The sequence below is a fragment of the Diadema setosum genome, chromosome 20, assembly GCF_964275005.1.
Source record: "Diadema setosum chromosome 20, eeDiaSeto1, whole genome shotgun sequence".
Taxonomy (NCBI): Eukaryota; Metazoa; Echinodermata; class Echinoidea; order Diadematoida; family Diadematidae; genus Diadema; species Diadema setosum.
The window spans coordinates 23,322,927-23,350,126 of record NC_092704.1 but is presented as its reverse complement, the minus strand read 5'-3'; the positions used below and the strand labels follow the sequence as shown (position 1 = coordinate 23,350,126).

Sequence of the window (27,200 nt, the reverse complement as noted above, 5' to 3'; positions counted from 1 at the left end):
TGGCCACTTTCTCAGGATCAGGGTGGATGCCATTTGCATCATAGTAGCACCCAAAGAACTTGACAGAGGCGATCTTGATGTCACACTTGTCTAGGTTGAACACTAGTCCGTATTCGCGTGCTCTCTGCATGAGTCTATGCAGGTTGTTGTCGTGCTCCACTTCGGAGGAGCCAAAGACTACAATGTCGTCGGCGATTCCTATGACACCAGGACATCCTTCCAAGATCACGTCCATCTTTGCCTGGAATATATCTTGCGACACATTTAGGCCGAAGGGAAGTCTCTTGAAACAGTATCGTCCAAGCGGAGAGTTGAATGTGGTTAGGAGACTGGATTCATTGTCCAGGACGATACTCCAGTATCCATGACGGGCGTCAAGTTTGCTGAAGACCTTTGCTCCGCTCATCTTGAAGGTGATCTCTTCAAGTGTAGGTGTCTTGTGATGGGTCCTTCTGCATGCCCTGTTTAAGTCCTTGGGGTCAAGACAAACACGAAGCTTTCCGTTGGATTTACGGCTCAGGGCTATTGAGGATACCCAATCAGTAGGCTCTGTGACTTTTCTGATAACTCCAAGTTCTTCCATCCTGTTGAGTTCTCCTTGGAGTTCCTCCTTCAAGTGGATGGGGAGTCTTCTTGGGGAGTGAATGACCGGCTGTGCATCATCTTTTAGATCAATGTGAAATTCACCAGGGAATTTGCCGATGCCTTCAAACCTGTCTGGATACCTTGTCTGTAGGTCTTTGGTATTCCTTACAGGTGCCTGTGTTGATGCCTGCACAGCGCAATTTAGTGTTACCAGTTCCATCTCCCTTGAACTGGGTAGACCAAGGAGTGCTGGTCCGGTAGTATCAACCACAAAGAATGTAGTTTTGTGCCACTGCCCATTCTTGTATCTACACGATAGGTTCACTGTCCCGTGCTGGGGAATCTCTGCACCATTGTACGCTAAGAGTCGTGTGCTGCTCCTGGAGATCAGAGGTTCGCGTGCGGTATCATCCCCGTCAGTCCATTCTGGATGAATCTGCTTGAAGATGCGGGTAGGCAGTATGTTACCCTGTGCTCCTGTATCAACTTTCACTTTGAGAGTGTGATCTCCTCGTCTATTCGGAATGTCTACGGCTAGTGTGGCAAATACCTCATCGCGTACATCAGCAGTTAGGCTGTCGAATAACAGGTCCCTGTTAAACGTCAGAGTCTCAAGTTTTAGTGAGTTGAATTCACTTGTTGCATGTTCATCATCACTTGTCATTTCAAGTGGGTGGACAGCTTTGTTACCGTGAGTCCCTTTTCTCTTATTCCATCCTTTTTGATGAAACTGTGATTTCTGTTTGGGTGGTCCACGGCGGTCATAGTTTTTTCCTCTGCTACTGCTCTTGCTCCGGCACATCTTCTTCCAGTGACCTTTTTTTCCGCAGTTGTGGCAAGTAGAGGAGTATGCGGGACATTTTCCTTTCAGGTGGATCGTGCCGCAATTCGGGCAGGTACGGCTTTTCTGAGCTGTATGAACATTAGCATTGTTCTCTAGTCCTCGAAGCTGGGGCATGTGTGCTGTGCTCGCTTCATGCGTTCTCGCGATATCCAGGGCTTCTTTCAGAGTAATTTTGTCTTTAGCGAGAAGCATTTTCTGGACTTCCGGATACTGAACTCCAGAAATCAGTACCTCAATTATGCGTTCTTCTTGGATGTCTTCATCCCGAAAGAGGCACTTGGCTGCTTTTGATTTGCATCGAACAACAAAGTCATCAATAGCCTCATTATTCAGCTGTCTGTAGCGCTGAAATTCCAGTCGGTGGATACGAAAGTTTTCGGTAGGCTGGATGTGACTCTCCAATCTACTCCAAATGTTCTGAGGATCCTTCAACTGCTCTTCAGTCAGATTCCATGTATTAAAAACGCGAAGACCATCGCGACCTGACCACATTATTATGTAATTGTATTGGTCTTCTTTCTTGATTCCCTTTACGTTAAACCACATTTGGGATAGCTGTTTGAACTCTTTAAATGCCTGAGCTTTGTCTGGGCAATCCCAGTCAAAAGTTGGGGTAGGGAGGGGGCCAGCCATGGTATCTAGTTTACTGACAAAATGCTGTGAAAAACATCAGTACGGTACATGAAAATAAAATTGTCAACTTAGCATGACATAAAACGCAATCACATAAAATACATTGTATGTTCTTTGAATATCAATTGAGAAATTAAAGACTGTTTAGGAAATGTATGTGCCCAGTTTAAGTGTAATATAATCCTTTTGCAATGTTAGGGAAATATGCAATTCCAGTTAATAATAAACACCATTATTCAATTGAAATAGGCACAAATATAAATCGAATGCTTCCATACACATGAAAAGAAAATGTCGGTATGAGTACTGAATAAAATGTTCAAATACAAAATATCAGTATCTGAATACACTAGAGTTCTATGTTAGAAACCTAATTACACATCAATCAGTTTAAAAACCTATTAACGTTAGAGGTTACATTATTTTTTTTTTTCATTTTTTTTTCAAAATTCCAGTGAGTGCGGTAGGCCTATCTAACGTTAGAGCATGCTGCAAGCAAATTGATGCTAATAATAGATTGAACCAAAATTCAATTCTGAATTCCACTAATAGCACTATTACAATGTTAAATAATTCCAATAAATCACAAAATTTATGCAAATTGAAAACAAAATCAGCTTAGGTGATATTTACGGGCATGTTAAATATAACTCAATTCTCACACTCCAGTTATTGACAATCAATTTCTTCTATTAGGTACGTCTATATCTAGACACTGTTCTAATTTACATTTTACTTTACACATTAAAAAAAATCTTTAATTGATGTAGTTTTTCTAGTCTGGCCAACTTACAATATAGATCTAACGTTACAATACGCCAAACCGAATATGAAATAAGATCTTTATTCTTTTTCTTTTAATAAACCATGTAGACAGAAGTTAACCCAGTCTAACCGTTACAACTTCATTTTAAATTGATAAAACCAGAGAGTTAATCTTTTAAATTAATAAAAAAATCCTGGATTTAAAACAAAGGTTTCAAATTCAACAGAGTAATTTCCAGCTCTCAAATTTCAATCTCATTTGCAGTCATACGACTAAGAATTTCATGCTTTCACTTTCAAAATCCCAATTGTAATATCAGATCACTGTTTTTTAGTTTACAACTTCTACACTGTATTGACTTGAGCTCGGCCTTGTCCTCGCCCTTGGCTTGGGGCTGCTCGCTCTACGTTGGTCGCTTGGTGAACATCCGTACCGTCGCCAGTTGTCCTAGCGTTTAGACTGTTGCTTGAACGGCAGAAAATAGTTCCTTCAGAAGGCTTCAGCTCCGATTCGATTGCTCATCCACGTAGCTAGCTAGCTAGACATCACGTACGTCGATGCGTTCTCAACTGGGCTGCCAGTACCGATCGGCGATAGTGTCAAAATGTCAGATTATTCTCACTAACTTTGACAGTAGGCCTAACTTAGTTTGGACTAGCCGTGAGAACGGCTGTTTTACAGACTAACCTGTGTGGCGGTGGCAGAATTTGTCTTGGATGTGTGCTGCAAAGCGTCCAAAACCATTATTTAACTCAGTCAGTGTCACACATCTCGAGACAGAATAGGGGTCTACAAAGCATCATTCCATCAAGGACAAAACATTCCAATGCAGAGTCGAAACAATGCAGTTTATTCCGTAGCAGCGAAAATCTTCCGTAGATATGGAATTGTTTTACTCACTTGCGTGCTGGAAAGCGTCCGAAACTCACGCAGTATGACGGCTTTCTTTGGCGAAACGAGCACAAAAATCCAATATAACATTGATCTTTGCATGTAGGCTTTGCGAAATGAACCCTTTGCGTGCCGGAAAGCGTCCATAAACTCACACAATAGGGCCAAAAAAAGCGGGGTGAAGTTTCAAGAGTTTCCAAATTTGTCACTTTTTCAGTTTACGAGTCGAGTGTTCGATTCAACGCTGACGCATATTAGTCCGCGTATGCGGGAGACTTGAATTTGCATAGGCACAACACGGTAGTTCCAGGGATAGCACAGACGATGCAGTGCTACAGTGATGCGGTCACTAGACTGTGGGAGAGGCGACGCATCGGTGCAGTACCAAGTCTGGATTCGTGTTTCCAAAAACAGTTTCAGTCGTAATTTTGAGAGTTCCTCAAAATTAAGGTTAATTCCAATCCCGCAGCTGCCACCATGTTATGTTGTCATCCTTGACACAAAGAATAATTCCTTGACAGGCGTGATTCAGCAGTTACGAGACATTTATTTAGGAGCAATACTTGACGTAGCTCTGTGCCTATGAGTGTCTCTGAGCCTCTCCACTCAGTATTACAATTTGGTGTACATCCGAGTATATGTCAATTAGTACATGACATAACAGGACCGACCGCCCGACCGACCGCCCGACCGATCGCCCGACCGACCGCCCGCTGATTCCTATATACCCCCTTCAAACTTCGTTTGGCGGGGGTATAAAGAAAAAAAAACTACACAAAAAGATGGAAATCCTGCCATACAATGACTCCACAAACTGTCATGAACAATGCAAGTGTCATGAAGTGACACCTTCGAAAAAAAACCCTAATAGCCCAAAATCAATAGGACAATGCATGTTAAAATATAGTACTTGCAAGACATACAACTTGTACAACATCACTTTTTAGGACTTAACCTGCTAGGTATGCAAATATCTTCAGCATACTAATTGGTGTTGATGAATCAAAGTCTTGCAAAATCCTCCGATACAACAGACAGCCCCAAACAGTAACTCTTGCAAGAGTAAAACATACAAAATGTACATGTAGTTCTGGGAAGGGCGCAAAATCATCTTCCACCATGTATGGAATTTGCTTGCAACATATCAAAAGGGTTTATCAAGAAACTTGATCTGGTTGATGCAATTTGCCAGGATAATGAGTTGATTTGGAGTATTTTCAGTTAAAGTGTAAAATAGTATTGATTGTAGCACACAACTTTTATCTCTGAATGAGTGATCTAGTGCTTTCTTTCCATTGGATAGTGGGTAAGTGGAACATTATATATTGTGTGATGATCAATCTTACCCTAGCAGTATTATTTCTCAACAACTGCATGCAATTCACTCTTCCTAAGAAGATCCCGATTCCTGGTCCGATTTGTAATCTCTTTTTAACATTACCCAATCGCACCAATGATTGGATTTCAATACAGTCTGTGTACCTTTTTGGCTAACATCTAACATTTTCGTTGCTACTCAACTGAAACTAAAATTGTGTTATCACAACATCATTATTCACACATATCTTACACTCACATGTCCATTTTAGAGCAAAAATCGACAGTTTCTGGATGAGCGGACGGAATTTACGATTAACCTTTATAAAATATCTCCCACGGCTTTGAGCTACAGACCAAGGGCAGGAATCGGGAGTAAATCTATGCTGCCAAGAATAAATGTTACATGTATAAGTGGGTCAAAATAAATTGTAGGGAAGATTTACAAGGGAGCTGCTCCAAAAATGGAGTGACACCAACTATATAGGTGCCTTGGAGTGTGTGTTCGCGTGTTTGTCTGAGTGCGACACCTATATTTTCGTCCCATCACCCTTCATTTCACGTCACAGCGACGTGCCAATTTTTGGGGGTTTCCATTTCAGTGCGGTTTCGCACGCAAATAGAGGCAAGTTGTATCGTGATCTCAGCAGCAAACTATGCCGGTCTCGTGAGCAAAAGCTGCAGGACGATTTTACACATCATCATAAATTCTTGAAGCGTAAGAGGATGTTTCACTCATGTGGTAAAATGGTTGCTGATGGTCTAATTTTAACTCGGTCACAGGCAATGTACTGTTCCTGTACATAATTTGTGAATATGCCGTGATAGACAAAAAATTTAAATATTGTGTATCTAAAGGGACATGCAGACATACAGAGTATCTATTGATTTTGAATTTTTGATGATGTCATGCAGCCAAAAATTCAGAATGTTGGCTCAAATTTTCACGGAAGAAGCTCTTTTTCCATGCATTGTTTGACAGTGTTTTTGACATACATGTAATCACTGTGTTATTTTGAACTATCATTTCTGCAAGATATTAAAGAGATCTACAAAACAATCACTATAGGCCTAGTGTAATTGACACCAAATCCTATAAACAGTGGTGACAATATGAGATAGCATATTCTTCCGTTCACAAGATGCTTAAAGGGATCATATAGTTATGGTTGAGACCTAATTTCAGGTTTCTATTTTTTTTTTTTTTTTTGTGAGATAATGAGAAACTGCTTATGAAATATGAAAGGGCATGTAATTCTATGAGGAATTCAACATTTATTTGATGAAAATTGGTTTTGAAATGGCTGAGATATCCAAAAAAGAGCGATTCTAATAAAGTGTGGGACCCACACTTTATTACAATCACTTTGTTTTACTTTGTTTTTGGATGTTTCAGTCATTCCAAACCCAATTTTCATCATATAAACTTTGAATTCCTCTTAAAATGGTATGCTCTGTTCTATATCATAAGTGTTTTCTTGGTATCTCGCAAAAAGTTAAAAGCCCAATTCTCATCTCCACCAATACTGTACCATCCTTTTAATATACCAAGTGCTATATGGAAGGTAAAAATCATTTAACTTTTAAACAGCAAATGGTAAATTACCAATCCTCAGGGAACTTTTCTGTCATTATCACATAATTTGAATCTTTCATGTCACATCGTAACTGCTAGTAAAACCATTATGCATTTCTAAGTTTTCAAAAGTTTTCAAAAGGATCTAACAACAATCTGGCTTACCATCCATATATCATCCTGACATTCTAGGTGACACCTCATGCTCTCAATGAACGAATATTCAGTATCTCCAGTGATTAATTTCTACTCACATTTAGATTTTTTTTTAAACAATAAGAATTGGCATGAACAAATTTATAATAATGGAGTATGTGTCTTAAGTAATCTATTTCACATTGTATTTTTCTTAGACTTGAATAACAAAAAAACAACAACAGAACAATTATACTGTAAATGGCTAATGCAGGTTTGTTACAAATTCCTTTTTATCATCATTTTACCTTACTTTCATTTCTCAGGTGAGATCACCCAAAGAGCAGCACTTTCTCTTGAATATCTATGTTGTCCTACCCCCCCCCCCCAATCGTCTTACAGATTATAAAATTCTCATAGGCCTTGTACAGGATCAACCAGGTATCCACAGACAGTGGGTCAAAGGTCAATAGAGACCAATCGAGCTAGGGCGTATGCAGGCTTTGGTGACCACAAGCATTTGTACACTATCCCTTTTGATGGGATGACAGCTTGTTGGAGGTCTACCATAATACCCCAAAGAATTAACAGAACACAGCTGCAGATGGGTGGAGTGTACTATGGAGACAATTTGTCGAATAGCAGTACTTACTGCTGGATTAAGACTTTATGGGCAGGACCATCAAATAATTAGCAAGTTCATTCCTCTGGTAATACATCATCACACTAGTATCATCTCCTATAATGAATGGGCCACCACTGATTAATTTGTGCTTTCATATTCTTCATATGGCCTTAATTTGACCCAATCACCTCCATTTGATACCACAACATTCAGCCCTTGTGGCGTTATCTTCTTTCCACAAAAATAAATCATTAACCTTTCATATCACAGTCAAAGACAAGATCATAACAACAAAAGAAGAAAGCCAAATATTACTGTCTTTTTGGGACAGACAGTATGAGAGGATGTAACACACAAATGAAAGTCTATTTCAAATTGTAGCACACTGCGAACACAAGACCCACAGACAATAACTGATGAAATGCAAAACGCAAACTAATTTTGGTGTTTTGATGCACCTGAATGCATTGAATAGTAAGGGGAAACCTGTGATCAGAACTTGAAGTATCATACACATAGGAACAATGGGATCAGTGGCGGATCCAGAGGGGGGCGCAACCAGCGCACGCCCCCCCCCCCCTTTATTTTTCGTTAAAAACAAAAGAAATTAAAAAAAATGAAATGAAACCCGGAAGTGGCTCCAGAAATATTTGTTGTGCCCCCCCTTGACATACTTGTAATTCCTGGATCCGCCCCTGGGGATGGAGATGAATCTGAAACCAGACAAGTTTTGTTTACTAGAATGCTGACTGGCAGCAAAAGGTGTGCTGCAGTAGCAACAGGCTTGGGATGGGAGAGAGCTGGCTAAACAAGTGTGTTTTTTTATGAATTGCCAGTAATCCTCACCAGTAAATCTTCAAAGATTAAACCTGATCTGAAAGTGACATTTGATATTGGAGTGGCATGTGCCAAGTTTCATCATGAACTACCACAGGTTCCGCTCTCTGAAAGTAATTTCAAGAAGTACATGTATTGTATAAGAGGATATGTCAATTTATTTCGACCATGCTGATATAAAGAGGAGAAACAATATTATAACAGAATAAAGATGGTGTATGCATGGTAATAGTACCAATGTGAATATGGTAACTTGACACTGGTAAGAATACTTGTCATTTTTAAAAAGCAACTGGTACATTGTTTATCCAAATGTTGTTCTTATTTTGTTTTTGATCTTAATGAAACTTCCCAAAATAATCAGCTGTCTTCCCTCGCACACTATGAAAGAACAAAAAAGTTTTAAAACTTTCTTTCAGTGCTTGAAGAAAGACTATATTCCAGCTATTAACCCGTTGAGGATGAGTCCCGAGTATACTCGGGCAGGTGTCTATGGGAAATGCGTGTTGTAGCAAAATCAGTCCATCCTCAACGGGTTAACCCATTGAGGATGTGCTGATTTTGTTACAACACGCATTTCCCATAGCACCTGTCCGAGTATACTCGGGACTCGTCCTCAGTGGGTTAAGGGCCAAACAGTTCGACACATAGGAGTAGCTCATTGGAGTAGAAACGATGAGCTGTATTAGTCAACACACGTGACATTTCTGCCATATTTGTATGCACTGACTAACCAGCAGTCGAAGCAAGATCCTCCATAGAAGGTGTCAAAAACTAGAAATAACACTTCCTCCCCTGACATAATTGCTCCCTCTTATCTTAGGAATCTACATCAAACTCCCACACTCATGAGTAAAATGGGCTCATTCAGGCCCAACCACATTAAAGAACACTATAAAACACAGAAAGAACATTCTCTAAAAGACACACACACACACACACATACATACAAAAAAAAATCTTAAAAGTTGATGTTAAAAATGACTACATAAATGAATATTCCTCTGAGTGGAAGTTTTTGGCAACTTGCGCACTCCACAGAACTAGGGTAGTGCAAAAATACAGTAGGATGCACAGTCTTCTTTCTGAGATATTTATAAAATATGTGCAGAAATAAATACTCTCATTCCCAAAATTGCAAACACAAAGTTCACTTCAACTGTCCCAACATGACAAACTGAACGCAACCAAGTTTCCACCCGTTCATTAGTTGTGGTAGATGAAGAAGCCGTTTGGGGCACTATGATGATTTTATTGTCCCGGCAACTTTCTATTACAAGGTACTTGTTGTATGCCCCTTTATGACCACAACAACTACAACAAAAATCGAACAGCTCAGAGATCTACCTGTAACAGCTGAAGTGGCACAAGAAACCAAACATCAAACACTGTCAACCTATGTCATATCTAACTGATTTATTATTATTTTACTATGTGTTTTCACTTGTTTTGTTTTGTTTGAATCCACTGGTATGATAGCTACAACTACACCTACTGTAAAAGTAGGAATTTTTGCAGTGTGGAAATTTTGTAGCATTTGGCATGACAAGAAACTAGAGCAAAAATAAAAGTGCACAAATATTTTTGCATGCAGTACTTAATAATAATTCATCTCTTTGAGTCTGCAAAATGAAAAAAATATGCAACAATATACATTAGTTTCACCCGACTGAGCATGAAAAATTACTGGTGCAAAAATTTCCACTTTTAGTGTTCTACTATTCACCCTTTTCACTTCCTGAGGTTACACACAGCACATATACAGCACCTTCAGTAGGCTATGAAAGAGCAATTTATGCAAAAATACCGTGTACTGCTTCTGAATAGCTTGAATAATCATGATCAGCATGATTATTCAATTGAATATTCATAGTTTCTGTATTCATGAAGTAACTATACTTCTGATCAGTAACTTCTACCAGGTCCTCATCAGCATTAATTATTATTCTATTTTCAACAATGAGCATGAAAACTTTGAATGTGCCTTTAATCTTTTAACAGACGGAGCAGGATTGCATTACATACATCTCTCAGTGATGTTAATCCAACCAGGATTGGACAAGTCATGTGACCATAGCTCGATATCATGCTGTTACTGCTACTACAATCCCACGATGGATCTACTTTGTAGATTCACAGAAAACAGCTAGAGCCACACTGTCTACTGCCCTCATGTGGCAGGATCTTTAAAATGTGAAGTGCCAGTAAAGCCAAGACATGCAGACCATGAGAGCATGAGTAAAAAATGTTTTCTTCACAGGCTAACACAATCACAACCAACTGCATGCCTATTATTCACATCACCAAAACCATTTTGTAAATGTGGTCATAATTGTCAGAGGCAGAACACAGTGTTTTCAAGGTACAACTGAATGAAAAAAAAACAAAAACAAAAACACACACACATTCCCACCCGTACACTACCACCTACACTACCATTCACACACATACACTTGGATGTTTATGTTGCCAAGTATCAGAAGAGTCATGCTCATGCATAACTTACAACTATATTGACATATATCTGGTATGCATTCTTTTCCTGTCTTACCAGTCCACATACACCCTCAAATACACTTGTGCCTATAACACCCGTGAAAATTAACTTTTTCTTCATTAATGATGACAAAACCCTTCAAACGGGCACAATCTGGAATATTCACACAAAATTTTACCAGACCACACCCATATTCTGCCAGCATCTGATAACTAATGTGTTGCCCTGGAAACTCACAAGAGGATAGAGATTCTTACCTGCTTTCCTTCATGAGAATGAGGATGTCATCTCGGAATGTGTCTCGGTTCTTCTCAAGAAAGCCTGTTGTGGTATAGTAGACATCACCCGCGTAGTGTCTGATGCCAAACTGGACATTGGTCACTCTCGGCTTGATGTAGAACATATTTTTCTGCAAGAATTATTGAGAAAATTAGACAAAAAATAGATAAGTTATCAGTCTTTTGGACACAATGGATATTTGTCCATCAAGCAGTAAAAAAGAATTATTCCTCTTTGTGTTCAAGCATTAGCCACAACCCAAATAAAATAAATTTTTCGATCAAAAGATGTTCAACATCCTTGCTGGCAAGAAAATACTACAAACAATTCAATTTTCATGACAGGCCAACTTAGATCAATAAAGGGCAATATGTCAATCAGTTGCAAAAAAATTCTACAATTTTGCAGATGAAAGAAATTATGTATAAAGAATTAATGTCTCAAAAAATATTTGCATAATTATATATTGTTTTCAGGATGGTGAGCACAAATTTTTTTTTTAAAAATCCACATCATAAAACACTGCACATTTACAGTAAAGTGGATGATTAGTAGAAACAAAACATCGTTACAGAAGAAAAAATACAAGTGCACATTGCATTCATGTTGACATCAGAGTTAATAATTTTCCTTGTTGTTTAATTCACAAATAACATAATAAATGGTATATGCAGTATCCCAATGAGTATTTTGGGGGCACTGTTTAAAAGCACATTTGGTAATGCAGATGTCACAATTATTCTATATGTTGCACATAATTCAAACTTTGTCCCAAACATGGTAGATCATTACCTGATGTGTACTGTGTAGCTTGCTCAGCATGGTGGAATCCGTTCCTTTTGGGAAGCGACTCTCCTCATCAATCAGAGAGAGGATACCAAGTTTCTATGGCAACAGAAAAATACACACAAAAAACATAAATAAATCTGAATCAATTGAGCCCGACAACAAGATCTACAAATGCTGTGAGGTAATCAATCGGTAATAGACAGACGTTTTGAAGTTCCCTGCAACTGCTATATAAACATTTCTGTGTCTCTCTGCAAATGTGAGAAACATTTCCCTAGAAGCTTACTCCATACCCTGGGTAAGGAATTTCTAAAAACGGTGATGAGGATGACAATGACTTATAACAACAACACAGGTAGGAGTGGCAGCAGAATAGGAATAAGAAGAAAAGAAGAAATTGAAAAAGAAACAACAGAGGAGGCAAGGAAGGAAGAGATGAAGAAGAAGATAATGACCAAGGAAAAAAGGGGTTTAATAAATATTACGAGAAGAAGAAGTAGTAGTAGCAGTGTTGGCAGCAGTAGTAGTAGTAGTAGCAGAAGTAATAATAATAATAATAATAATAATAATAATAACAATAATAATAATAATAATAATAATAATAATAATAATAATAATAATAATAATAACAATAATAATAATAATAATAATAATAATAATAATAATAATAATAATAATAATAATAATAATAATAATAATAATGATAATAATAATGATAATAATAATAACAATAATAATAATGATAATAATAATAATAATAATAACATACATCATCATCATCATATTAATTATAATAATAATGATAATAATAATAAAACCAATCATACCACCAATCGCAGTTTAAAGCAGACCTTTGTATTTTGTCACTTATTTTCTGTCCATTATAAGATATACCTTACATCAACACCAACAACAACAATCCCATTTCTCAAAGTGCAAAAACCTTTCAGAAAGTAATCTTGAATTCAGATGATAATCTACTTTTCAATACTGTGAGGTTTTGTAGTCAACAAGACAGTAATGTCCTGGATCCTCCATCGTTTCCATGAAACCGAAACCGTAAGTACGGAGCCAAGTCCTCAGCCCAACTGATTCACAAGAACCAAGGTTTTCCCCCTATTCTTCTTGTTTGACTTTGTTTTGGTAATATCAAGGCTTCTGTTCTGCATTGGATCAGTACCAGTACAAAAGTTTAGTAACCCATCATACCAAGAAGTTCTTGAAAGTTTCTTGTTTTCATTGCAGTTTATTTGAATATTGATTTTCTTCAGCGAAGATAATGGGATTGCAATTGTGCATGTACCAGTAGATGTACACATCCCTTGACATGATTGCATGATATTTGGAAGGAAGAACAGGTGACGGGTGGTCTTTGTAGACAGGTTCGATATTGCAGCCACTTTGGCAGAGATATTCCCAATGTTCCTCATACATTGTACAACATGGACACATCCATATAAAAGGTATACACATGCAGACCCAGCACAAAAACTCTAATGACTGCTGTGACCTTTGAAACAATGAAACAAAGTATCATGATACATATTATATACACTGTACATTGAAGGCATTATTGGATCTCCTCCTCCCTCACAATATAATTTTATGGCCGTGTCATTGACTTTCACTTCTTTCAATGGTGCCAAGCAACCGGCAGTCGCCGTAAACAAACATTTCTTCGGTATAGTGGAACCAGAATCATTAGTCACTGGTCAAGCTAATACGTGGATGTTCTTTACTACATACATAATTTCTGTACATACAGGAAGTTTTTAAAGTGGTAGCCAGAGACAAGAGGTGAGCGGGCCAATAAGAGACTTGTGAGGCCATTATGACATCACCACCTTACCTAATTTGAATATAAGGTTGCTACTTGTATAACTGTTGTTGTTTGTTTGTATTTTTGTTTGTTTGTTTGCTTGTGTTTTTTTTTTTTAAATGACATGTGATACTTTCAAATTCGAAAGCTTTCTTATTTGGGTATATCTTATCTTAAATGGTAAAACCTATATTACCATTCTATTCATTGGATTTTACTCTCTTCATTAAAGCAAACTGAACGTTCAATGGAAATAAAGTTTTACCGTCTTATTCTGACGAAAATTTTCATCTTGTCACAATTAAACAATTTCACAGCATATCTTTATTTTGAAAAAAAAAATAGATGAAACTATTTAATTCATCAAATCTGCATAAAATCAGTAGAAATTAACACAAAAAGATGGTGATTTGAGACAGAAACTGGAACTTTTTCTAAAATGTATTGCCAATTTGAGAATCATTAATAGCATTGTATTCATCTCAGCACTATACTGGCTGGTAATTCTAATTCTTTGTTGAATGTTAGTACTTATATGTTCACTCTTTAGGCTTAATGTGTCTCTTCCGAGGACTCGCATGTCGAGTTGTTCTTTTTGCAGCATTATTCAAATCGTATGCTTACACCATATTGTCAACATTGCTAAATCAACTGTTCTTACATCTATCTGCAGAATGTGGTTGTCTGTTTATCACTATTTGTATTGAGAAGATTCTGTTAATTCCCCGGGTATTTTTGCCTTTCATTCTTGTTTTTCTATATTTTGGTCCTACGTTGCATCCATGCTCCTCATCTGTATCTTACAGTCTGTTCAGAATTTGGGACCTACAACAACTGTACGCTCAACAAGCTTGCTTTCAAGTAGGTTCCATCATATTTCTTTAGCGTTATACATAGAGCCAAACTTACGAACATTGACCGCTATGTTTTATATGTCTACATCAATTTACTGTGCATCCAAGCCGGATATTATGATTCACTTCATTTTATAATATTTGATGTACATTCCGTCATTGAGAAATATGAAAATAAATTGAATAAGTTAGCAAGTAAAGAAAAGCTTTTGAAAAATTCTGCAGCCAAATCAAACAGTGGAAAATGGCCAAATCGGGCTCAAATGGATGGAAGGTTTTCTCCTGCTTTCAGATGAATAGAAATGTTGAATACTGCGCATTAAAATCAAAATGATACAGCACTAAACCAAAGAAACATGATTTCTGGGACTCTTATGGTTTAATCTGTTGAAAACTAGTCCGGAGTATGCCCAGACAGGTATCTACAGCATAATCAGCTCATCCTCAATGGGTTAAAGGACAAGTTCACCTTCATATACATAAGGATTGAGAGAATGCAGCAATATTAATAGAACACATCAGTGAAAGTTTGAGGAAAATCGGACAATCCATTCAAAAGTTGTGAATTTTTTTTTAAATATCTGCACAGTCACTGCTGGATGAGAAGACTACTACAGTGTCTGATGTCATATGCGTACAACGATATAAGGAAAATAAAAGAGAATTTCACAAAACTTTACTTTTTGAATTAAGTGCACATTTCTTCGACTTGATACTGATGTATGTTAAGGGTAATATTATTCCCCCTGCCTTCTGAAAGAGAGAAGTCGAGTGTTCTTTTGTTCTGCAAGAAAAATGGAAATATGTTGAATTTTCTTTATTCTTTTTTTATATCGTTGTACTCATGTGACATCACAAGCTATAGTAGTCTTTTCATCCAGCCGTGACTGAGCAGAAACTTCAAAAATTCATAGCTTTTGAACGGATTGTCCGATTTTCCTCAAACTCTCACTGATGTGTTTTAGTAATATTGCTGCATTCACTCAACCAACATGTCTATAAAGGTAAACTTGTCCTTTAAGGGAGTGTTACCTTCTCCACCAGGTCGAGACACTCCCCATTGTCCTGGTAAGCAATGTCCACCCATTCCAGACCCTCAGCTGCATACTCGTGCTGCTCCAGCGAGAAGATATGTTTGTTGAAGTACTCCTGGAGCTTCTCGTTGGCGTAGTTAATGTTGAACTGCTCAAATCTGTTCACCTGGAAACAGTGTGATGTGTAAAGATTGTTTTGGATTAAACCCTTTCTGTACCAGGAACTTTGAACATTATGTATGATGCTATGGGGTTTTCTGTGACAAATGGCATTCAATGCACACAACGGATTAAGGAATATACAGGTACATGTATGTGTCTTAAGCTATGATGCATCTTTGATTGCAGCAATCCACACATCTTTAATCCTCATCATCATTTTAAGCATCATCACTGTCATCATTTTCATCATCGTCGTCATAATCACGTCTAAAGTTACATGTACCACCTTCATCCCAGCATCGTAGACAATTTTGACTATATTCCAAAGCGTGCATATGTTTCAATGTATCATCTATATAATCATCTTCATTGGTAAGATGATTACCATCACCATTAATCTGATTTGTTAGTGTGAGTCATGAAGTCTTGACTACCCATCATCATCATTATCATCACCAACGGCACCACTATAATCTCCACACTTGTAAGGCATACAGTTACCATCATCAGTACCTCTTATAACTCATCACTACCACCCATCATCAACTTTATCAACTTTATCATTACCAAAACTAACATCATCATTTTCATCACTATCATTACTTCAATTACTCACATCTTCAGTACTTTATCATGATTATTATTAATCACAATCAAAAATTATTATCTCTGAAAATCAGTGCTATCACCCATCATGACTTTACCATAATAAACATCATCAATATCATCATCATCATCATCATCATCATAATCACCATCATCATCAACAACAACATCATCATCATCACCACCATCATCATAGTATCATGATTAGGTATGTTCAATCATTATTCAAACACCAGTATCATTAGTATATCAACCACTGTCAATATCACCATCATCACTGCTACAATCAACAACATCATCATCTTTTTCATCATCATCATCCCTGTACATAGTTCCTAATACATCAACAAAGCATCACAAACCATCTCAAAAATAGCTATGACCACCACTACAACTGACTCTCCCACAATCCCACATCCTGTATGTAATACTACAACAACATCTGTATGTAATATTACCCCTACCTCAAAGTTCTCGAAACCAAAGATGTCGAGGACGCCAATGGAGCAGTAAGTGCCGAAGCCCTTGATGCGGTTGTTGATCTTTTGTATGATCCATCGGAAGCACTGAGCATACAGCTTCATGGCGAGAGAATCTCTGGAGTCAGCGGCCTGGTGAGATGGAAAAAAATGGTTGTCATTTTTATCATAACTGTTTATTAAATCTATCAAAAGAGTGAACCATAGCGGCAAATGGCAGAATTATGTTTTAGTTTGCAAATGTGTTAAAAATTTTTACAATACATATACAAATATAAATATATATATATACATATATATACATATATATATATATATATATATATATAGAGAGAGAGAGAGAGAGAGAGAGAGAGAGAGAGAGAGAGAGAGATAAATTCCGTTCACTTTTCTATTAAAACACGACCAAGACAGTACCATATTACATTGCAATTGTTCATACGGTGATTATTGACATTCATCTTTGTCATCATTTTCGGATATGGTCTAAACAAATTCAGAAGTCAATACACTTTTTTTTTTAACCTTATTTCTCAATATCAAAACTATAATACCAGAGTATTTCTCAACACAAAGATAGTAATGCACAAAAAGTAAAGTGATAATATTTTTGACAAACCTGGTCTATCTGGGGGTATTTTCTATCTCCTGAAAGAAATAACCTATAGTTCTATCATTTTATGTGTATATGGCAAATATTACTTATTTTATCCAGTATACATTACATTTTCATTGTAATGACAACAAGAGGTCTTAATAACAATTCTGAAGTGGTTAAGTACTGATATTTAAGAGCATAATTGTCATGATTTCTATGGAAGGCGAGCAGGAACATGATGGGTCGAGAGTTTAGAATGTTGCCAATTTGAAGATCCGTACCTGATCCAGGTCAAGTGGAGTACTGATGACCTCTCCCCTGAGTTCCCTGGTCTTCTGGGTGAGGGCGTCGTTGAGTTGGTATTCATCAACGCTCAGCAGGTGCGCAACTGTCTCCAGGTCTGAAGAAGACATACAATGTACCAACAAACAAACAATCATGATTGTGTGTCTATTGAAACTATCTGTATCAATAATGAGAGTTTTACAGAAAGCAGCAATCACAATAGCAACCGTCTCCAGGTCTGAAGAAGACATACAATGTACCAACAAACAAACAATCATGATTGTGTGTCTATTGAAACTGTCTGTATCAATAATGAGAGTTTTACAGAAAGCAGCAATCACAATAAAACTATGTTAGCTGAACTGATCAGATTGACACTTGGGTAATCAGAGAGCAATCATCTTTGAACTGTTTGATGCATGTACCTCATACAAAAGAAACATGAGAAGAAATACCTTTTCTCAAGTTTCTTTGGAACCTACATAGGTATGTATCTTTCCTTTTATTCATTCTATCTTTAGCATTGAACAGTAGTTACACTCAGCTGCATAAATCATACCTCTCCAGCAGATGTACACAAACAGATTAAGTAAATGAATAACTTTGCACTCAACTAAATTATCTATCAAATAAATGAAGAATCCATGAATTACTGACACAATATACTTAGCAATCAATTAATAATCACATAAGCACATAAATGAGTAAAAAAAAAAAATCCGTAAGTACAATGCATGTGAATTGATAAACTCCTATTCCCACTCTATCCCAATGGCAGGATGGAGTCAGAGCCACACTCTGACAACTTGTTTGGAAAGTAATGCTGTGTTATTCCATCGTTCATCCTCACCGCTCATGTTCTCCACTTGGGCCCCGCCCGCCGTGATGAACTTGACGTTGCCGAGATGCAGGATGGCGGCTAGGAGCTGGAAGACATCCTTGACATTCTCCTGAGAGAATTCCATCACACCCATGGCTTCCTACAACGCAAAGAGTATTCAGTAAAAAAAACAGTTCGAGATCAAAAGCCATTTCGGATCCATCCTTGCGCATCTGACACATCCATTTCCCAGGGGCAGATCTAGCTTTTAACTAAAGAGGGGATTTGACCAAATGATGATAGGCCATGAAAAGCAAAAAAAAAAAGCAAAAAAAAAAGTCTTTACATTTTTTTTGCTACCACCTGCCAGTTATCTCCCCAAATCTGCTGAAAAGGAGAAAAAAAGGAGCCCAAGGGGGGGGGGGGGGGGGGGGGGGGGGGGGTTAATCCACTTAACCCCTCAAAAACAAAGAAAAACCAAGAAAGGAACCCAAGGGGGATTTATCTACTTAAATGCCACCCCTGTAGATCCGCCACTGTTTCCTACTGATTTCTGTGATGCTACAGTTGATTTATCTACGCTGTGCTTTGCGCACTAATCTGTGCTCATATGGTCCTAAATCAACCACTGATGAATATGGATTACATCATCTTTCAAATGCCTTCACGGCTGATTCACCGCTTTATTGGTTTCACCCCACTGGTTGCTACAGTGCTCTCTTCAAAGTGATATTAAATTCTGACAGTAATTTGTCATCAGATAAAAGGTCACAGAAGACATACATATTTGAAATCCAAATATGAATATTTTCCTGGTAAAATAAATGGATGAAAACAAGACAACAATGAACTTCTGTTCTAACTTGTCTTTCTTTAACATTACTGCTTAAGTTTTTGACTTTATATCAACTATATATGCTACTACTAATAAAACTCAAATAGTCACATTCAAAATACATGCATTGCGATGTTGAATGTGTAGTTTGTTTCTATGTTTTTTTAACCAATTGTCCCCATGAAAACGTATCTGCCTAATTAGTCTCAAATCAGCAGTGAGTATGGAGCCTCTCACCATGGCAACCTTTCCAAGAACATCAAATTAATTCGATTCACATAGATGTATCAGCACACAAAATGTACATTGTATGCAATAGATTTAATGCACTCAAACAGATTGGACAGCTATTGACATAGGGATATCCCACTTCCCCAGGGAGTGGGTTTATAGTCTTAAACCGTGTTTGAAGAGAGCTTTATACTGCGACAACGTCAGGAGAACAAAATTCCTCGCCTTGGGCAATACAACAGCAGGAGAGAGTGATGAGTACCGTTTTAACAGACACACACCGAAAACCTTCTCCGGGTAGGTTTCTACACAGAAGGTATATCCACTAATGTAACTATCCCGTCCACTGGCCAGCGCAACATGTCTGTCCAAAGCAAAACATATATAATCACTGATCTCAACTATATACATTTGTAGAGACCAGTGGTTACAATACAATCCATGCACATGATCGGCGTGCAGTGTGTCGATCATTCTCTGTCCGCAATGTTGCACATGAGTGCTGAGTGTATGAAAGGAATGTTTACTGCAGTTGGATTCTAATAGAAGGGTTACCCGGGTAATGTTAGGGTAATGTCAGGGTAATGTCAGGGTAAATGTCAGGGTAAATGTCAGGGTAATGTCGCAGTAAGAATTTGGCAAAAGTTACCGTGACAACATCCGAGCAACATTTTGCGGGGACTATTTTAACAGGCAGGGTTAAAGAAAAAGTTACCTGGATACTACCCGGACGTTGTCACGGTAACAAAACTCTGTTAAAATGGGGCGTTTAAAAAAGATTATGTCCAGACCTTGATCTTGGCATAGTTGCCCTTGTCATCAATGGAATCATCCCATGTGCAGCCGCTCTGGTTCAGGTAGTGGTACCTCCCGATGTCTCCCAGACGGAGCTCTCCTAAAAATACAAACAAAGGGAATACAGGACATGAATCTCTAGGTGCGGGTAAGCAGCACCAGTAGAACAATAACAACCACAGAAGCTTAACTGATCATAATACAGTGATGACATTAAATTATGATTATTATGACGACAAAACCATGAGGCACACAATTCCTCTTCTTGTTTGGTATCAACCCGTTGAGGACGGGCTGATTTTGCTACAACACGCATTTTCCATAGACACCTGTCCGAGCATACTTGGGACTCGTCCTCAACGGGCTAAAAGTCGGTAGTACATACTATGACTGCAGGCATACTTTTACAACTTAAAGGAATGGTATACTTTTGCTTGAGATGTAGATTCAGATTTTAACTTTTTGTGAGATAATTAGAAACCACTTTAAGAAATAGCAAAGAGCATAAAATTCCAAGAGGAAGTAATAGTTTATTTGATGATAAATGGTTTTGAAATGGCTGAGATGTCCAAAAACAATGTTGTCCTAATAAAAAGTGGGACCCACGTTTTATGAGGACCACTTTGTTTTATTGCGTTTTTGAATATCTCAGCCATTTCAAAACCGATTATCATCAAATGAACTGTTAATTCATCCTAGTTGAATGCTCTTTAATATTTCATATAAGTTAAAACCAAAATCCCCATCTCAACCAAAAGTAAACTTTCCCTTTAAAAAGCTTCTGCTTGCAACTCTAATGTTGCACTGGATTACATTGTATATGCAAACAAAACATATGCATTATGGTACAAAATACAGAGCAAATGGGGGGGGGGTGGGTGGGTGGAGGAAGCCCTTGATATCTTCACACCTCCAAGGTCAAAAGATTCTAGATGAAATATGTCTCTTAAGATCAAAAAGTTTGCAGCAGCAGCAGAAAGTTCGCAGCAGCAGCAGAAAGTCACAAGAACTTACAACCTCCTGCCCCTAAAACTCTAATCTTGTGGGGAATCTTGACCTTAAAAAGTACTTTGTCCCATTATTAAAGAGAAGAAAAACATTTGAATTTTTCCCATCATTATTTTGACAAGTCAGAAGGCTACACACCGAGATGAGATTGTGGACTTGTCCCTGTTCCTTCTCTCTCCCTCACTCTCTCTCTCTCTCTTTCCATCTCTTTCTCTCTTTCCCCTAGGGGAAAGGGGGAATCTATTGTGGTGGAACATTACAAAGCCCATTAAGTAATCTTAAACTTGAATGGAAGGGCCTAATTCAATGTTCAGTTTCCATAAATAATATCATTTCCCGGGGGAGGTGGAACGTAATGCAATTTGCCCACTTACATATGTTCAGCTCGTAGATTTGGGGCTTCCACTTTGTACGCTGAAAAGTGATTATGAGGTTAGGCTAATTCCATTACCCCTGATACTGAAAAGACAGATTTTTACGCTTTATACAGTGCAGCACAGCCCACCCAACCTTGATGCGCTAATCCGCTAATATCCAGATGTTCGTTATAAGCTGTATGAAGACACAGTTGATGTTATTATGTATTGCCACGAACTAAATGGAATTATATTTCAATATCATGGAGTAAAAGCTATAAAAAGCAAGAAAGAGATAGATTTCTTTTATAAAAGAGTTTTCAAAACAATCTTACTTTGCTTGCTTGCTGCAAGCTTTTTCAATTGTTCACTTTATTTACATTTTTTTTTTTTTTTGGGGGGGGGGGAGGATAGACTGGACACATCAAGTCATATTGTGAGTATATCTCAGTCTCAGTTTTTGCTGTATTTTATTCTACATGTTTTTATCTATCTTTAGAAATGAATGATTAGATAGCTGCAAGGGAATGTGTAGCGTATCATACTGTACTACAAGGCAATATTCAAGATGAAGGAAATAAATGATACTCCAGGAAGGGGGGGGGGGGGGAGGGGGAGGGGATTGTTAGGATGAAAGAATGTGGGATCACTTTGTCAACAAGACGGACAGACGGACGGACAGACAGACAGTCAGACATTCACAGGCGTACTGCAAGAGATCATACAAGGGTCATTAACATTCAAGACACGTAAAGTCGATACAGGAGTGTGTCCTAACTTTTTTTTTTTCCAGGCAAAAACAAATGGACCACACAAAAGCTCCTAGAATGAAAGGCTCGGGGAGATGAACCGCTCCGCGTAATTGCCCACCAATCAGCCATTATAACACCGTCCTAAAGACTTTCAGGCTTTAACGGTCCTTGGTATTTACCATTCATCTGCCGAATATTGACCATTTGGTCAGGCACATATTACAGCGTGATATACTTCTTTTTGTTGTGGTCGACAGATTGAGAAAGAGAGAGAGAGAGAGAAAGAGATATAGAAAGATAGGGTTGAAAATGGAACCACTCCATCACGCTTGTGATGGTAGCCTCATTTCAAGGATCTACTTTCAATGAATTGCCTGCATCCATGAAGATGGATTCAAGATGGGCGATTAAAGGTATTGTTTACCATTGGGAGCAGTGATTGAAAAAAATGTTCGAGTTATCACATTTGATGCATATGTGTATGTTAGTAATTGTATCACAAAACATCCTACCGAAGTACCATATAAAAATTTCACAAAAGTAAAGCCTAAAATATAAGGAGTTAGCACTATCCTTGTATGTGTCACCTGATTATCCCATCACTATAGTATATTTACGATGATAGTCTGAAAATACAGATGAAAAGTTCTCAGAGGAAAGAAAAAAGCATGTAATGTCTTATCAGTATAAAACAGTTCAGTATGAGTGTACACTGGAATGAGACTGGGAGTGGAAAAATCATTTGCATTCATGCGTGCTGGCAAAATATTCTGACAATTACCGACACATTGGAGTTTGGTGTAATTTGTGCAGAAAATTTCCATAATTTGATTGTACTCTGTTGTGTTATTATATCTGTCCAGTATTGACTTAAATGAGTCAGTTATGTCTGTCCCATTCCTTGGGTGGAATTACTAATAAATGACTAATAGTCACTGCGCATAATTACAACATGCATATCCCATGGTTAATCACATATAATCACATATTCGTATAGTGGATGAAGAAGAATTTTTTTTTTTTAAGTTCCATTATAAAAAAGGGGGCAAATGTGTAGGCAGACTTGTTTAAGTGTCTGAAAACATCGCATGGGTGTCTGGTACGTCTGCACTGTTGCCGGGAGCTACTCGTCCAATGCGGATTTCGCATCGCAGGACGCAGGACCCTCCCTCACCCTCAACAGTGTTATGCAAGCCGGCTTTAATTACTTAATGCAGCTGACGTGGGAATTAGCGCGGCGATAGAGTCCATCCGGATGCGAGAGTGGCAAGGAAAGATGACCACACGAGGGAGTTAAAAGAATAAAGCGGGAAGAAAACAACGCTCTGTCAGCGCCTCTCTCTGAGTCACAAGGATTATGAATATTCAAATTGGCAACAAATTATACATTCCCTCATGAGAGTTCTTCCACTCTGCGGGGGGCATTCTTGGCTGCAGGGGGGTACAGGAATAGACTTGTAGCTGGTTTGTTACAGGGAGATAGTGCCTGATGTTCTAACAATATGCAAATCTATGTACACAATATACAAGAATGATATAATCTTTGCTTTGATAAATGGGCTCTCAAAAGGTCTTAAAAATGTGTAGATTAAGATTGGATATTTTAGGGATGCATCCTAACTAAAATGCACACACCCATAGAGAAGTTTTCTCTGATGGATTGAATTCTAAGGGTTAGTCAATTTACAAGATTCTGGATATCCTGTCCCATATTGAATACAGTTTTTAACAGATTAATTAGGAACTTGCTGTCACATACAGAGTCTATAAAACACATACATGTATTCATAATAAAAATGCCAAATAAAACACTTTCAATGAAAGTGATGAGATTTAATGAGAAGATAAATGATGTACTGGTACGTGAGCTCTGGTAATGATGACTATGAAAACACAACTGCAATCTTGAGGACAAGCTCCGAGTATACTCGGGCAAGTGTCTATGGGAAATGTGTGTTGTAGCAAAATCAAACCATCCTTATCGGGTTTACAATAATACTACTGAGCTATTTTGACTGCTACTTTCAAGATCATATGATTATATCATCAGTAATATCATCATCATCATTATCATCCAGATCACTATGATCAGCATTACACTTATTGCTACGATCATAATCAGCATCATCACGGTCATTACTATTGCATTATTATCACCATCATAATCATCCCCATCATTATCATCATCACCATCATTATCAACATCACCACCATCAACTTAACAAACAGAAAATGCTATCATCGAATGTGATTGACAAGAAGAGATTGTGAAGGCAACATAGAGAATATATAGATGATCTCTTTGAGGTTATTGAAACAGCAGAGCTTACCTCTCAGCTGTGGATCTATGCCAGCAAGCATACAGTAGAAAATGTGATAGTTCCTCTCCTGTGGATTCTGCCCGACAACTCGATTCTGCCACGTAGGAGTAAGATGAAATATTACCAAACATGAGCAAAGAGAATTTTAGTCTGAGTTAAATTATGCGATTGCACACACACACACACACACACACACACACTCTCTTTCTACACAAATCCTATTACAAAGGATTATCCAAAGACATAACTATTAACTCAGAATAGACAGAGCTTGTGTTTCTTATGATAATTCCATCCCTAAAAATTAGCGATTAAAAAGAAAGACAGCTATCAATTAAGTGGCTTTCCTTCAATTCTATTTTGTAAAAACTTGTGAATTGCAACAATTCAACATGCAGCGCACTTTAATTTTTTGTTTCTATTACTGTCACTAGACAAAAATAGAGTATATATGAGAAGATGTAAAGCATCGGTGTAGTTTACTGACGTCCACATTCGTGAGGATATTCCATCTCAAGATGCGCAATGCCACCACCATTAAAGCACTTCACCTTGAAATGGATGTTATTAAATAATCTAATATCAGTTCTCACATACCAGTACTTTGTATAACTACATTCACAGGTGTTGTACTGTAGCATATTATTATGTACACACACCAGCAGCCTGTATTACGGTAGCCTGTGTACAGAGTCTGCCTACAAAGAAAATTGGTTTGTGTTCTTGAAAGATGGTCTTCATGATGACATTAGACTTCTAAACATTCAGAGTTAAATTCAAAACATTGTCTTGATCATAATATTGTATTAATTCTGTTGATGTATGTAAATGCTGACTAGAAAAAAACTAAACAGTCATTCAATTTCATGTAATATCTAGGGGAGTTACAGTTCAACAGATTTTTTTTTTTTTTTAAGAATTTATCAGTAGTTTATCATACATGCAACTGTTTCTCTTCACTGAAAGAAAATGTTTTTTTTTTTACAGATTACTCACCTTTTCAAGCAGGTCTGAATTATTGAGAATTAGCAGGAAGTTAAGGTACAAAAACAAACAAACAAACGAGTGCACAATGAATTGATAGAACAGGTGTTGTATCTTCACTGGGATTCATCAATGTATATATCATTACATCCTAAAAAAAAAAAACACAAGCACTGACGTATGACATGATGGATAGAGTTTATGAATACCTCTCCTCTCTTTCTATTTCTCTTTCTCTATATATTCTCTTTCTATCTCCCTCCAATTTTTTTTTCACCTTGAAGACACAAAACACAAAGAATGCACTCCAATGCATCGCCTAAGTGCTTTATAGGCCTACTGTGAAATGAAAGAGATGGCATTATATTATACATGACTTTTGTCTGGGAAACTCAGATTGCATTCCACTGATAGAATGAACTCAAGTTTTACAAAGGTAGAGAACTAGGCAGTCATAACACCTCATGATGTCACTTCAACACAAATTGCTACAGCATGCATAAATTTGAGAGGAAGCTTTGGGGAGGGGATTCTCCATCCCACGTCAATTTGATATCAATTTTGCTATCATGTGAAGTACAAATATTACCTGCTTTAAGTGGCATACTGTACATGCAATTTCTAAAGGAGTTATGGTTTATTTCTCAGAAGATTCTGTGCACAAAAAAAAAAAAAAGAAAAAGATGGAAGGTTTCCTCAAATTGTCTTTATCAACAAGATACCAAATGGGTACTCAACTGCACCATACAAATGTTCACAGAAAGATCTAGTCAATCACACATAATAGTCTTCTTTCAAAGAAAACGCAATTAACTTTCTTTATCAACCTGCATCTAGCCCCCATACAATGTCATGCAAATTAACAGGAGAGTCCTTGAAATAATTAATGAGAAGAGACTGGGTGTGAGGCTGGACTTTACCTGACCAGCAGGCACACTATATACTCTATGCATGTGTATGTGTCTGTGTAAGTGAATGCGGGGAATGATTACTTCCGTTTGCAGAGTACTTTAATACCCTACAGTCTGCCCCATTGAAACCAGAAAAATACCTCAAAAATTATATATATATGTACACTGCATATGTATATAAATAAACTATGGATACAGCTTTAGGGAGACATTATATGTTCATAATTACTTGATTAAGGAGACACAAGACCTTTTGAAAACAATTTGTCTCTCATTAATGTTTTCAATTAATGTACAATTTATAGTATCCGTCCCGTTCAATCGCATGCTTTACTGGTGGCATTGCTCATCTACACAATGTCTTCCTAAAGATGGATCCAGAGTTATAAGATACATTGTACCAGTATACAATTTTGAAGTTGCTTTTACCTACATGCATCATGAGCAAAAAATCAATCTTTAAGAGGATTCAGAATCAATTGTTGTATTCATCAAACACACATTTCAATCTAGCTTTTTGTATTAAAAACAAAGACAATTAACGTTCAACTATGAATTATAGTTTGGTTGTGTGTA

At 37.5% G+C, this 27,200-nt stretch overlaps 1 protein-coding gene across 1 annotated transcript in view; it reads right to left on the bottom strand.

The window, feature by feature from the left end:
* The window catches only part of LOC140243760 (unconventional myosin-X-like), a 195,782-nt gene that overhangs the window by 70,003 nt on the left and 98,579 nt on the right, over positions 1–27,200 (bottom strand). The window contains exons 8-16 of the mRNA XM_072323425.1: positions 25,726–25,739; positions 24,739–24,823; positions 20,289–20,392; positions 18,462–18,591; positions 17,608–17,726; positions 16,714–16,860; positions 15,480–15,647; positions 11,778–11,870; positions 10,964–11,115 (exon numbers count right to left, since the gene is read on the bottom strand). Of these exons, the coding sequence (XP_072179526.1) occupies positions 10,964–11,115; positions 11,778–11,870; positions 15,480–15,647; positions 16,714–16,860; positions 17,608–17,726; positions 18,462–18,591; positions 20,289–20,392; positions 24,739–24,823; positions 25,726–25,739 (1,012 nt within the window). The remainder of the gene's footprint in view (positions 1–10,963; positions 11,116–11,777; positions 11,871–15,479; positions 15,648–16,713; positions 16,861–17,607; positions 17,727–18,461; positions 18,592–20,288; positions 20,393–24,738; positions 24,824–25,725; positions 25,740–27,200) is intronic.